The sequence below is a fragment of the Copadichromis virginalis genome, linkage group LG4 (genome assembly GCF_057382275.1).
Source record: "Copadichromis virginalis isolate Kocher_CV1m ecotype Utaka linkage group LG4, C_Virginalis_male_GT1.1, whole genome shotgun sequence".
Lineage (NCBI taxonomy): Eukaryota > Metazoa > Chordata > Actinopteri > Cichliformes > Cichlidae > Copadichromis > Copadichromis virginalis.
The window spans coordinates 35,013,015-35,027,022 of NC_140621.1; the positions used below are offsets into that span (position 1 = coordinate 35,013,015).

The window sequence follows — 14,008 nt, forward strand, 5'->3', positions numbered from 1 at the left end:
GCAGATAGGACGCTCACTCCCATCACGTTCCGTGATACATGTAAATCCATACTGTACATATTCGTCCAACCACTTTCTTTTTTTGCCCGACATAGTTAGTATGGATTAAAATGTTAAAAAAAAAAATCACGCGAAGTACTACCACGACATTCACATGTTGACTACTGCGCGCGCTACATTCCCCGCAGGCCTGATTGGCCAAGCAGTGTAGCATGATCGTCTGCAGCCAGTGATGGCCAGAAGGGGGCGTGTCATCACAAATTTACAAGATAATTCGGGCGTGGCTGGACCTCTGCGACCTCCGCAGTGGAGGCTCTGCCGAACCCCTGAGACCGACTCAGGTCGAACCCAGGTTAAGAACCACTGGCATAGAGGAATGTCCAAGGGTGGGCTTCTTGGAGGTAAGCGGTCATGGTGTCCATGCAGAGGATGAAGAGAAGCGGGGACAGTGTGGAGTCTTGGTGCACACCCACGGTAATGTTGAAAGGTGGTGATGTTCCCAACGGGCTTCTGACTGTGCTGGCCACGTTTCTGTACAAGGGCTTGATCCAGTCGACGTAGGCCTTGGGGACCCCGTGTGATGGGAGAGAGTGCCAGATCAGGTCATGAGGGACTCGGTTGAAAGCCTTTTCCAGGTCAAGGAAGGCCATATGGATGGTCTTGGTCTTCTCTCGGTGCTTCTCCAACAGCAGGCGGGCGGCATGGATGGCATCTATTGTGCCGCATCCTTTGACGAAGCCACACTGGTTGGGCGTTATTGGGACAATTTCTCGCAGCCTGGCAGCAATGATCTGCTTGAATACCTTCATGGTGTGGCACAGGAGTCGGATCGGGCGGTATTTGCAACAATTGGCCATGTCGCCTTTGCCTTTCCAGATGGGCACTGTGGTGCTGGTTGACCAGGCTGCAGGGACAGCCCCATCTCTGACGATATTGTTGAACAGGTCGGTGAGGACTGAGATGCCCTGGCGGCCGAGTATCTTCCAAACTTCGGCTGGGATGTCGTCTGGTCCAGTTGCTTTGCCATTCTTCATTTTCTTGGCAGCGGCTTTTACTTCCTTGATGGTAACTGGGGGTCCTGGGACGGAGTCTGTGCTGTGGATTGGCTGATGGGGGAACTCCACATTGCAGATATCCGAAAAGTACTTGGTCCAATGTTTGAGGATGGTGGGCGAATCGTGGAGGATCTGATGATTGGCATCCTTGATATGTTTGACCTGGCTGGTGTCCTGTGTTGCTCGATGGCGGTTTTTGGCAAGGCGTTAGACTTTGTTCGCCCCCCTGGGCATGTCCAGTTCTTTGTAGAGTTGGTCATAGTGTGATGCCTTTTCTGCTCCTACTGCCTTCTTTGCTCAAAGTGCCCTGTAGTGTTGATAGTCAACATCGTTGTGAAACTGAAGCCACATCTTGAATGCTGTCTTCATTTCTGTGAATGTTTGCTGTACGCTGTGGTTTCACCACCACATTTGCTCGTTGATGAAGTGCCTCGCTGGCTTCATCTTCCCAAGGGTGCTGCCTGCCGTGTCGTGTATCTGACTGGCGATTAGGGATAGGTACTGGTATCCGGTGCCATGATGGCACCAGTTCTGACATAAACAGTAGTAACCAGCCCGAAAAGCAGCGCACATTTCGGTGCTTTATTTCGGTGCTTTTTTTTCCTGAGCTGTGATACACTTTAGATTCTAACCAATCATTTTACGTTCCCGAGGATAGTAGGCGGGCCCAGGTACGTACATTCTTTTAGAGCAGAGCTACAGATTAAAAATGCCCAAGGCGAAGCGGTCAAAAGTCTGGCTGTACTTCACAGCAAAAGATGCAAACTCAGCAGCAGCCGTTCTTCTCTGCGTGAGTAGCTTAATGTTGTTCGTGTGTAATTTACTTTGAGTAGGCTAACCACGTTATTACATTGATGCATGTAAGTTGAACTAGCAAACATCATCATAGCTACATGCGGCTGTCTTCTTGTTTGATGGCAGATACTCCCTTCACCCTGGACAAAAAGGCTAAAATGACCAAAGAAAAAGAGGAAAACAGCTAAACATGAGAGGTTTTGGATAAAGTTTGTGTTTTTTCCATTGTTTAAGCACTGCTTCCAGCCAAGAGTGATGCCATATATGCCCCATAGCTGCAGAAAAGGCTAACATTGTTATCTTTTTACAAAAAACAGCTGAACATGAGAGGTTTTGGATAAAGTTTGTGTTTTTTTCCATTGTTTAAGCACTGCTTCCAGCCAAGAGTGATGCCATATATGCCCCATAGCTGCAGAAAAGGCTAACATTGTTATCTTTTTACAAAAAACAGCTGAACATGAGAGGTTTTTGGACAAAATTTGTGTTCTTCATTCTTTAAGCACCGGCACCGTTTCAAAAGTACCGGTTTGGCACCGGTATCGGATAAAACCTAAACGATACCCATCCCTACTGGCGATGTTATCTCAGATGGTGTCTAGTGGTCCATTGCGATCCACTCCGAAGTGCCCAAGTCCAGTAGCTGGCTTTTGCACATGTGAAGGCGCCACCATTTTATCTTCTCTACTGAAGTGATTGGTGATCGTCGTTGCTGGCCAAGGTTGAGTAGTAGGTCCATCCACGTGTAGCTGATGCTAAGAACCGATGTTGGTTGATAGGATGTGCTGGCCTCTTTCTGAAGAAAGTGTTGGCTATGGCAAGATCGTGTGCCTCTGCGCAGTCCAGAACACGGCATCCGTCGTTGTTTCGGGTCCAGAATCCTTGGCCGCCATGAAATCGCACATATCCGTCTCTCTCCTGGCCAATGTGTCCATTTAGGTCATCGCCTACTGCCAGGTGTTCTTCAGGGGCCAATTGCCTGTAGGTGGTGGGGTTGAGCCAGAATGCTTCCTTCCTTCCTATGCCTCAGGGTACTGAGGCATAGTGATTGGACTAGCTTCTTTGGGCACGACGCGTGTCACCTCTGGGAGACGCCCTAGTATTCGTTTCCAGATTTTGGGTTGGCATTACATTCGGTGCGACTGAAGAATACCTCCCTTCTCTAACCTGTCTGTGTGTTTGTGGCTGTGTCACTCTGATTACCTGTTTCAGCGACACGTTCTCATCCCAATGTGTAATATACTGACAACTGTGATAAACTGTCGGTATGTTACGTGTTCGGAGGGATGAGAGAGGGTTGGAATGAATCTATAAATGTGTTTTACGTGTGACATGAAAATCCACCTACTGTTTACTTTCTGATCCTGAATCACTTTGGAAAACATTATGTCATAGGGTTATGTTTAGTGTTATGGCCCTAGCCTCCTTTGCAATTGACCTTGTGTGGGTGTGTCCTGCCATCTCTCCTGCCTTAGGTGCCACCTTTTTTGTACAGCTGACTCCCATCAGCAATTAATAATACTTTAGGCAGAGAAAAGTGAAGTCTACTACCAGAGAGCCTTGTTGGGTTGCAGTTAGTGAGCTGTGTGTATGGTGGTTGATAGCTCCTGCTCTGTGGAGAGTAGTGTGTTTTGGTGACTAACCATTTTTGATTAACTTTTCAGTTTATTGACCAACACCTGAGTTTTGTTGTTTTCTTTCTTTAAAAGGTGAGAGTGGATAGTCTCTTTTTTGTCAATAGAAAAATTAATAAAACCCTTTAACTTCAGTATTTTTTCCCCTGTCTCCGTTTTTAAACATGGACACCTTGTGTTACTTTCCCTCGCCCCCTGGACCTTTCTAGGTGAATGTAAAAGTTAGGGTTAGGGTTTGAATGGAGGCCTGGAGCCTCTGCTCTAAGTGTGTCTTATCGCCACAAGCGGCTTTATATTGAATTGAACCGAGAACCCAGAGTATTTCATAAGGATGTGGAAGGGTATCTTTAATGTTACTATGATACGGCTAGGGACGTGACAAATCGTTGGTGTGTTACGCACTGGGAATTATAAGGCTCTGGTTTCAGAGGCGCTTCCCTGCTGGTCTCGCTGCCCTCATGTTAAAATTCAGAACACCTCTCGACTTCACGACAGTGTTTGTGCCCACGGAGCTGCCTGTGATTGCTCAGCCAAAGCTCTGCCAGTGTTTCCTTTGCCCTTTGCTGAAAATGGCCAAACAAGGATTCTGATGCAGGCTGTCTTCAGGAAACCAAGGAGAGCACCTGGAAGAGCAAGAGAAGGTACTACGTCGCCTTGGTGCCAATCCAGCTCTTCTCAGACTCCTCCACTTGCTCCACCAGACCCCTTGGAAACAGCCCTCCCATCGTCACGGACCTTCGCTGCTGAGTTGGAAAAAGCTTGGGGCTTTTTATTCCAGTGCTCCCCAGTATTCAAACCACTCTGTTAGACTTATTCCTCTGACTTGTCTAAGATCACCTGCATGACACATCTATTGAGAGGCAGAGCACGACACTGGGTCCACCCCTTTCATTAATGTCAATGATGAACTTTATAATGACGACTCTATCAACAAATTCAAGTGTCTCTGTGGCTCGGTTGCAGGGGAGGGTGGTGCAGGGGAGGGTGGTGCAGTGAGTTCAGGGGGCAGAGACAGATCATTTTGATGACGCCGCTCCTGTTTCATTAGCAGCTTGAGCCCAGAGAAGGAGGAGGAGGAGTTGGACCAGCTGATGAGGAGGCTAAAAAGCGGCGTCAGCAGCTGATGGCAGGAGTCAGGGCGACAGCGACAGTGGACATGGGACTGATTAAATACACCCTCAAATGAAGTTAGACCAACCTTAAAAGTATCAAAATAATGCTGCTACTCATAGGTCAGTGAAACATGGATGAAGGTTAAATCCAAAGACAAGTTTCTCTGTGCAGTCGTGTGTAAACAGAGATGGGAAACATGTCTGTCTGCTGTGGCTCATCCTGTGCTGTTCCACTGGCTGACAGTTGGTGGCAGTAAAACAAAGTAAATGTAGAAATGTGTCAACAAAGTCTGAGACACAAACTGTATAAAAGGATAGATTTTTTAATTGAAAAAGATAAAAAAATATGTGACACAACTAAAAAATATGAAAGATATAAAAGGTTTAACTTCCTGGATGGAAGGACCTGCCATCAATCTGAAGCTTAGCTTAATCGTAGCCTAACTCTATGTACCACAGGCCTTCAAGCTGGGAGTAGTTAAACCGTTACCTAAAAAGCCATCACCTGACCCAGCTGTCTTAGCTAATTATAATCTCTGACCTTCCTTTTGTCTCAAAAAATCTTGAAAGAGTAGTTGTCAAACAGCTAAAAGATTATCTGCAGAGGAATGGCTTATTTGAAGAGTTTCAGTCAGGTTTCAGAGCTCATTACAATAAAGATATTTAAAAAATATGTAGCACTGCTTTCTTCCATTTGTACAATATCTCTAAGTGACAGTGACCAACTAATCCATGCATTTATTACATCTAGCTGGACTACTGTGATTCATTATTATCAGGAAGCCTTCAGCTGATCCAAAATGCTGCAGCAAGAGTCCTGACAGGGACTAGAAAGAGAGCAGATTTCTCCTGTTTTGGCTTCCTGTTAAATCCAGAATTCAAAATCCTGCTCCTCACATACAAGGTCTTAAATAATCAGGCCCCATCTTATCTTAATGACCTTGTAGTACCATATCAGCCTATTAGAGCACTTTGCTCTCGCTCTGCAGGCCTACTTGTTGTTCCTAGAGTATTTAAAAGTAGAATGGGAGGCAGAGCCTTCAGTTTTCAGGCCCCTCTTCTGTGGAACCAGCTTCCAGTTTGGATTCAGGACACAGACACTATCTCTACTTTCAAGATTAGGCTTCAAACTTTCCTTTTTGCTAAAGCATATAGTTAGAGCTGGACCAGGTGACCTTGAATCCTCCCTTAGTTATGCTGCAATAGGCTGCTGGGGGATTCCCATGATGCACTGGGTGTTTCTTCTTCACTCACTATGTATTAATAGACCTCTCTGCATCGAATCATTAGTTATTGTTAATCTTTGGCTCTCTTCTACAGCGTGTTTTTTAAAAATCAAACCTAAATTCTTCATAGGACCTCAGTTTTTCTTCCTTCTATCAGTTTGAACCAGTCTGACCAGCCTGTCTGGCACCAGTGTTACATGTTACCTTCCCTTAAATGGCCTTCTTCCTTATTCTGATGCTCAGGTTGAACTTCAGCAGGTGGTCTTGACCTGTTATTACCATGTGATTGGCTGACTAGATATTTGTATTAACAAGCAGTTGTACAGGTGTACCTAACCAAATGGTTGCTGTTGTCATAAACACTGTTGTCCTGATCTGCTGGAGACTGTAGAGTACAGTACTGTACAAAATGCTGGACAGATGCTGCAGCTGTGTCCCTTTTCATGGCTCCAAAGCAGTGATGTGTCACCACCTCTGCTCAGAGACACCGAGACACGGGGAGCCGTCGGACAAAGAATCGACAAAGGTGCCAGCGGTGGGGACGAAGGTTACCCCACCTCACTAAGTTTATCCAGAACTTACTGAAAATAACTGGAAGAATAACAAAAACAAAGCCGATAGGGTTGAATATTTTCTGATTTGTTGTCTTTATACTGTTGGTTTTTCTTCAGCTGAATAAAACTTCTGTAAGCTTCAGGTGTGTCAAACGCAGAGCCTTTAATAAGGCCGTGCTTCCATGAAATCTCACATCATTTATTCTCACTTGTTTGTCATCTATTAACTCATTTAACCAGCGACATTTTTGTGTCACTGTCAACAACGACTTGACACTTTTGCATGCCTGTAAACTGACTGTACATTACATTTCCCCGATGAGCTATTATTCTCTTACTGGCAGATCCAGTTTGTCAACAGGGGGACTAAGACATGGGAAAAAACGTCTTCAGCAGTGTTTTCATTTTCATTTCACTGTTTTCATTCACAGGGCACATGTGTGGTGTATCTGTCCTTCATGATCTCTCGGTGAAGCTGCATCCTCAAATAAAACTTCAGTCCAAAAGATGACCTTGTGCAGATCCTCAGCAGTCCTGTTTCACAGATTTACAGGGATGTAGTTCTGCTACAGTTCTGTGAGAGGAAGGCTGTTCCTGATTCTGGCATGAATAGTGTTACGCTGTCTGTGGCCAAAGTATTAAATAACAAGTTTTCATGTTCAGGCTGCTCTGAGTAACTGACTCCTGAGGTCTTGCTTTTATTTTAGCCCACACAAAACACGACTGAATTTTTCTGATTGTTTCACAAGAAATGCAATAATTACATGAGCTTTGAAGTAATTGTCACATTCAATGGAGGGACTCAAGCGCAGAGCAGAGTTCAATATGATGTTGATTTACAGAATCACCAACTGCAGATATATACAGTGGGGGACCTGAGGGGGTCCAAGGGAAAAATCCAGGAAGGGAATCTCATTCACACTTGCTCTCTTCTTCACTCACGTTCACACAGTGGGTAGGTCACGGGTGCAGGAAAATTATACACAGGGAAAGTTCGGTTACTTTGAGGCAAAAACACACAGGAGGTTCACAAAGCTAGAGATTCACTAATGTGTCTTGCACTGTCATCCAGCGACGAGACCGTCTGCGTCCCGGCCTTAAATGTCCAACACATAATTGCAGCCTGATGAAGAGCAGGTGTGTGAGCCAAGGGCGGGAGCCCGTAATGAGCTCCGCCCCGGCGGGGAGGTGAGAGGAGAAAGTAAACAGAAACACATGTGGCCTTGTGGAGCCGTCCGGGCAGACACGGGGACCATGACAGTAATACCCTACCCCAAACCCTAAATCTAAGCATATGTGATCCTGAAAAGGTCAAATACTACAATACAGTTTAGGTGTTTGTGTAACTTGGATATAACCACATTCTGCTACTGTAACATGACCTAACCCGACTTTAGTTGTGTAACTACTTTTAGTTTGTGTTGAGTAAATGTTTAAAATGTGAAGTCTGAGCTGACTCTAAATCATCAGAATAAACCTGTACGCTCTGCAGAAAATCAAAGACGCGGGACAGCAGGCTGGTTGGCGCTCATCAAGCGTCAGAATCGTGTAATTACGCAGGAATGTTGACAGGTGAGATTCACCTGATGATAGACAGCCATTGTCCTTCGTGTATAGATCGCCTGAGGGCCTGGCGATGATTTGGGATTTGACACTAATGACACTAATTTAAACTTTCTGTTCACCCTTCACTGTTTATTTGGAATAATTGACAATGCTCGATGTTCGTGCTGATCTAACGAGTGAACAAACGCTCATCAGACTGAAGAACTGACTCGTTTTCATCTAGTTGAGGAAATAGTAAAACATCATCATGTAATTACACCACATTAAAGAGAAGCAGTTTTTATTTTGCGGAAAGTCATCATGAAAATGCAATAATGACGTTAATGTTTAAAAACTGTACAGTGATGAGCAAAAGTTTTGAGCCTCATTTCTTTCTGTTTTTCTAGTAAAATGTGAACCATGTGCAGCGATTTATTGATGGGTCAAACAGAGTTTGTACGACTCTAACGAGCTCGTTTGGTGTGAGCGCCTTTATTCTCAGCACAGTCTGAGCTTTCTCTACTTTCTTCTTCATCTTGAAGGACATTCAGGTCTCTTCTTTGGATGTTTCTTCTTTTTGTTCTGGTCTCTGTCAGGATGATCCCACACTGCTTCAGTGATGTTGAGCTTCTGGCTCTGGGGAGGCCCATCCATGCCTGATAGTGCTCTACTGTGTTGTTTCAATCCAGGTATGTTTCCACTGCACTGGCAGTGTGTTTGTGAAACCCTCCAGTTTAGATCATCACTCTTTCGCGCCTGTTGTCACAGATTCAAACATCTCTAAATGTTTCCAACAAAAAAACAAAACCACTTTTTAAATATCTCAATGATCGTCAGCAACAGGATTTATTTATGTAGTTTTTGGTCGAGTTAATGCATTTCACTTCAATACAAACGCTGCTGCTCAGCTCGCCCCTTCTTACACCTGTACACATCAGTCAATACTGTGAAACCTTTAAATAACTTTTATTTGACACAGCAGGGCAGACTTTTGTTTCCTGGTGTTAAATTAATGAGTAATCTGAGAAAAATGATTAAAAAGTTCCTGTTTAATCTGATGATTGTAATGTGAAGCAGGTCTGGTAACCTGCAGTGAGGTGTTGGGCGTGTCGTCAGACAGGTGTTTGAGAAAGGTGTGTTTTACTGCAAACCGAAAGATAAGATAAGATAAGATAAGATAACCTTTATTAGTCCCACACGTGGGAAATTTGTTTTGTCACAGCAGGAAGTGGACAGTGCAAAAGTTATGACGCAAAAATTAGAATACAATAAGAATAAATACAGTACACAGCTGTACAGAATAGAATAAAATAATATACTATATACAGTAGAATAAAATAGAATAAAAATATACAATAAGATAAAAATAGAATACGAATGCTATATACAACTGAGTAAAAATACAACGATGACAGAAAAGATTATTGCACTTAGTGTTATTGCACATGTATGGATGTGTGTGCTTGTTCAGTTAAAGTCTTTATTATGGAGTCTGACAGCAGTGGGGAGGAAAGACCTGCGAAATCTCTCCGTCCCACACCGTGGGTGCCGCAGTCTCCCACTGAAGGAGCTGCTCAGTGCTGCCACCACAGAGTCATAGAAGGTCTTCAGGAGTGGGCCCTCCACTCCAAACGACCTGAGTCTCCGCAGCAGGTACAGCCTGCTCTGCCCTTTCCTGTAGAGGGCGTCTGAGTTATGAGTCCAGTCCAGTCTGTTGTTCAGATGAACACCAAGGTACCTGTAGCTGTCCACAGCCTCAATGTCCATACCTTGGATGTTCAGTGGTTGCAGTGGAGAATGCTTGTGCCTGCGGAAGTCTACCACCAGTTCCTTGGTTTTACTGGCGTTGATCTGGAGGTAGTTCTGCTGGCACCAGTCCACAAAGTCTTGAGTCAGACCTCTGTACTCCTTGTCGTCCCCATCAGTGATGAGGCCGACTATTGCAGAGTCATCAGAGAACTTCTGCAGGAAGCACTGGGTGGAATTGTGGGAGAAGTCTGCAGTGTAGATGGTGAAGAGGAACGGAGCCAGAACCGTTCCCTGTGGGGCCCCCGTACTGCAGACGACCCTGTCCGACACACAGCCCTGAGTCCTCACATACTGTGGTCGGTCGGTGAGGTAGTCCAGGATCCAGGTAGTGAGGTGATGGTCCACTCCAGAGTTCACCAGCTTGTCCTTTAGAACCGAGGGAAGAATGGTGTTGAAGGCACTGGAGAAATCAAAGAACATGATTCTCACAGTGCTTCCAGCGGTCTCCAGGTGAGCGAGGGAACGATGTAGGAGGTGAATGACGGCATCATCCGCTCCAATGCCAGGCTGGTAGGCAAACTGAAGTGGGTCCAGTGATGAGCTTGTTAGGCGCCGAAGCTGAGCCAGGACCAACCGCTCCAGGGTCTTCATCAGGTGGGATGTCAGAGCCACCGGCCTGTAGCTGTTGAGGTCCTTGGGGCGTGAAGTCTTTGGCACTGGTACAACACAGGAGGTTTTCCAGAGCTGTGGGACTCTTCCCAACCTCAGGCTCAGGTTGAAGAGGTGCTCCATCACCCCACATAGTTGGTCCGCGCAGGACCTGACGACCCTCGAGCTGATGCCATCTGGACCCGCTGCCTTCTTGCCATTAATCCTCCTCAGTTCCCTCCTAACCTGGGTGGTTGAGAGAGACAGGCTGGAGCCTTGTGTTGAGTGTGTATTGGATGCTGTTGTTGGGGGTGGGGGGGAGTGAGCAGGGAGTGAAAGGGAGAGAGAGGAAGGTTATTTAAGCCTCAGCAGGTCTGCAGGTATTTTACAGCGATGGCTTTCTACAAAGTGATGTGTTTGGCTGCTGGGCTGATGCTCCTGACCCAAGGTAAGAGCTCTCTGCACACACCTGCAGCAGGTACGACTCAGAGGGCGAAAACACTCAGGAGCACAGCGCTTCACTTTAAAGTGACACTGCAGGAAAATAACCTTTACATTAAAGAAATCGTTTCTTTAATACGAATTTGATGTGTTCAGTTAAAATTCACAATGATCAGTAAACATAACTTTAATATATATTTTGAAGAAGAAGTTTTTATGACAGACGTGGAGAAACAAAGGTTCTCGTGGATGATTATTATTAGTTATTCATTCATGAGATGTTATGAAAAGATGTTGGAACTAAATAATTATTTAGTATAATTTGTCATCTGTCAGGTAATAAACTGATGGTTGAAGGTGTGATGACGGGTTTCCTTCATCACAGCTCAGAGCAGGAAGTGGGTCAGAGACTGAACCCAGAACTTTAGTGTTATTTTCTTCTTGTGCTGAGCTGAATGTTTGAGCACAAATGCACCGAATGCACATCTGATAGTGAGCTCACACACTTACTGCATACTTATAACATCCTGTCAGGTAATACAGGCGTAGTATTAGTGGTACGACATGCAGTGTGTGTCTGTGTGGTTTCTGTTTGTGAGATAAACGTGTTTTAGTCAGGGTGAGTCACTCACTCACTCACTCACTCACTCACGCATGGTATGTAAATGATCTTCTGGAAAGGTGGTAAAACCAGTCTGATATTAGAGGTAAAACAACAGATGAACGACTACATAAACAACCAGAGTGGAAAAACGGAACAAAGGCAACAATCTGGAGTTCCTCTAGCGCCCCCTGGAGGCTCACCAAAACCAAAAGATGGCCATACAGACTGCACAATTACTCATAGATTACTGGACTTCAGATTTTAAAGTCTTGGCATTAGCCAGGGGCGGATCTAGAAGGGTGGCATGGGGTGGCAAGTTCCACCCTAAAATGATCCCTTGCCCCCCCTAAGTGCCACCCCAGTTTTGTATATGACAGTGTTTGTCAAGGTTCTGGGTCAGTTTGACCCAGTATTTTGAGTTGTTATGTTTTGGTGTGTTTTTGCATTTTGGATTCTTTTCTTATTATGATGATAATGATGATTATGACTCTATCTTTCAGTTATTCTTGTTTAGGGATTAGTTCGTAGGTTTTTGTGTTCTCATGTTTATTGCAGGTTTAGTTCAGTGTCTAGTCTGTCTCTGTGTCGTGTCTGCGTTTTTGTTTAGTGGTGTCTTGTTTCCTGTTTTACTCTGAAGGTTCATGTTCCTGTCTTATGTCAGTGTTTCTAGCAAAGGCATATTGCAGTGTAAACGCTGTAACGAAAACCAGCGGAGTGATACACCCAGTGTTGCCAACTCCTCAGTAAGGAAAATCGCTATTGGTTGTCCTAAAAGTCGCTAGAAGTCGCCAAATGATGTCATCGCCTAATTTGCATAATTGGTCATGCTAATGTAATTGTAACCTATGTTGTTGGAGAGACAAATAACATCGTGGAAGAGACATAAAGTGAGTAAAAAACGTCCTAAATGCAGTTTGAATTTATTTAGAACCACAAATTAAATTTCTTTTAGCAATTATTGTTTTTTAATGTCACAATTCCAACACTGCTCGTTTACCCGGGCCTGGACGGGCAAAAATGACCCGAAATAGGCGCTCTGGTGGAGTTACTTTGTGTGTGTGTGTTTATAAGTAGTTTTAAACCTTGTGATCCACAAAACAGCATAAGAGTAAAAGAAGAACTGACTGCGTTACAGTCAGTGCGGAGCAGCAGCTTCGCTCATGCGCGATTCATTTGCCGTTTGGACGCACAGGTGTGAACATCTCCTGCCCTGATAGCAGCTGGGGGAGGACTGTCCTCCACCTGGGAGCGCTTTGGCACGGGTGAGGTGCCCACTGCAGCACCGCTGCTTGTTGAGAGTAAGAGCGATCCGCGCTTTTACGTCAAAAAGTCGTCATAAATAAGTCTCCAATAATAGCAGAAAAAGTCGCCAGATTTGTCGCTAGTCGCTTTTTAGAAAAAAAGTCGCTAAGGGGTCTGAAAACTGGCTAAATATAGCGACAAAGTCACTAAGTTGGCAACACTGGATACACCTCCTGTTGTCAGGCCTGCAGGTTTGTCCCTGTGCTGTTCTCCTCTGTCTTTTGGTGGACAAACTTTTCTTTTTTTTTTTTACTGGCACACATCATTTGTGGGGTATCTTATTGCGACACCTAATTGTTCTCTCATTTTAGTTTTAGTAATATTTTTAAATGGTTGTAGAAAATGGAAAAAAAAAACCAGCAGGTGTATTGGCTGCATTTTTAGATAAATAGTTGTGTATGTTTACAAAATGTCATGAACTAGCTGTGTGAAGGCAGATGAGGACCCAAGCACAAAACTCACGGAGACAGGAGCTGAACTCAAAATCACTGCTTTATTGCAGGCCTTACAAAGAAACAGAACTAAACTGGCACAACTAAACTAAGGACTGGGGGAACACAGAAAGGCACACAGGTTCGGGGAGGAGACGTTGACAACGCGACACTGAATTGAGGGAGACATTCACATACAAATACACAGAGGGTTAACGAGGGAAGTGGGAGCACACGGGGAACACAGCTGACACAGATAATCATAACGAGACACGGCAGGAGTAACACAACACTGATGGGAGACTATCAAAGTAAAACAGGAAGTACACAGAGGTGCAGACTGGAGGAGAGAGAGCGCACAGGCATAGCGGGCTGGGGAAAACATTGAATGAAACACAAGGAGGGGAGACGAGGGCTCACAGATACACAGAGGGGCACACGGGGGTAAAAGTCACGAGGGGAAATCAAATAAGGAACAACTTAACAGAGCAACCCAGGAACCATGGCCTAAATAAAGAACAAAATACAAAAATACACGAAAACTAAGAATGCTGGGCCAACACGGCCCAGGATCATGACACAAAATGTACAATTTATATTTGCATTTCAAGTTATAAAAATTTACTCAACAGGTCTGGTTTTTTTACAGTAAAAAATACTACTAGGATTTTAAGTGTGATTTCAGATCAGTAATACTAATGCAGTATGTCAGTGAAAAAACAACTAAATTCAGTTGAGCTGAAAAGATACCAAACAAGGCAAGGGGAAAAAAATAAACTGAAACAATCTGAGGGTGAAATACAAACGTAAACTCAAAGGGAGTCAAAAATGGCCGGTTGTATTTCAGACCTCAGGGTTCATCCAACAAATCATGAAAAATTTGGTTTAAATTTTTGTTCATGACAGTGCAGATTT

General features: G+C 44.6%; 1 protein-coding gene across 1 annotated transcript in view; it reads left to right on the top strand.

The window, feature by feature from the left end:
- Window positions 1–8,537: 8,537 nt before the first annotated feature.
- Window positions 8,538–14,008, top strand: part of LOC146712020 (transmembrane protease serine 9) — a 28,305-nt gene continuing 22,834 nt past the window's right edge. The window contains exon 1 of the mRNA XM_085455115.1: window positions 8,538–8,607. Within this exon, the coding sequence (XP_085311241.1) occupies window positions 8,538–8,607 (70 nt within the window). The remainder of the gene's footprint in view (window positions 8,608–14,008) is intronic.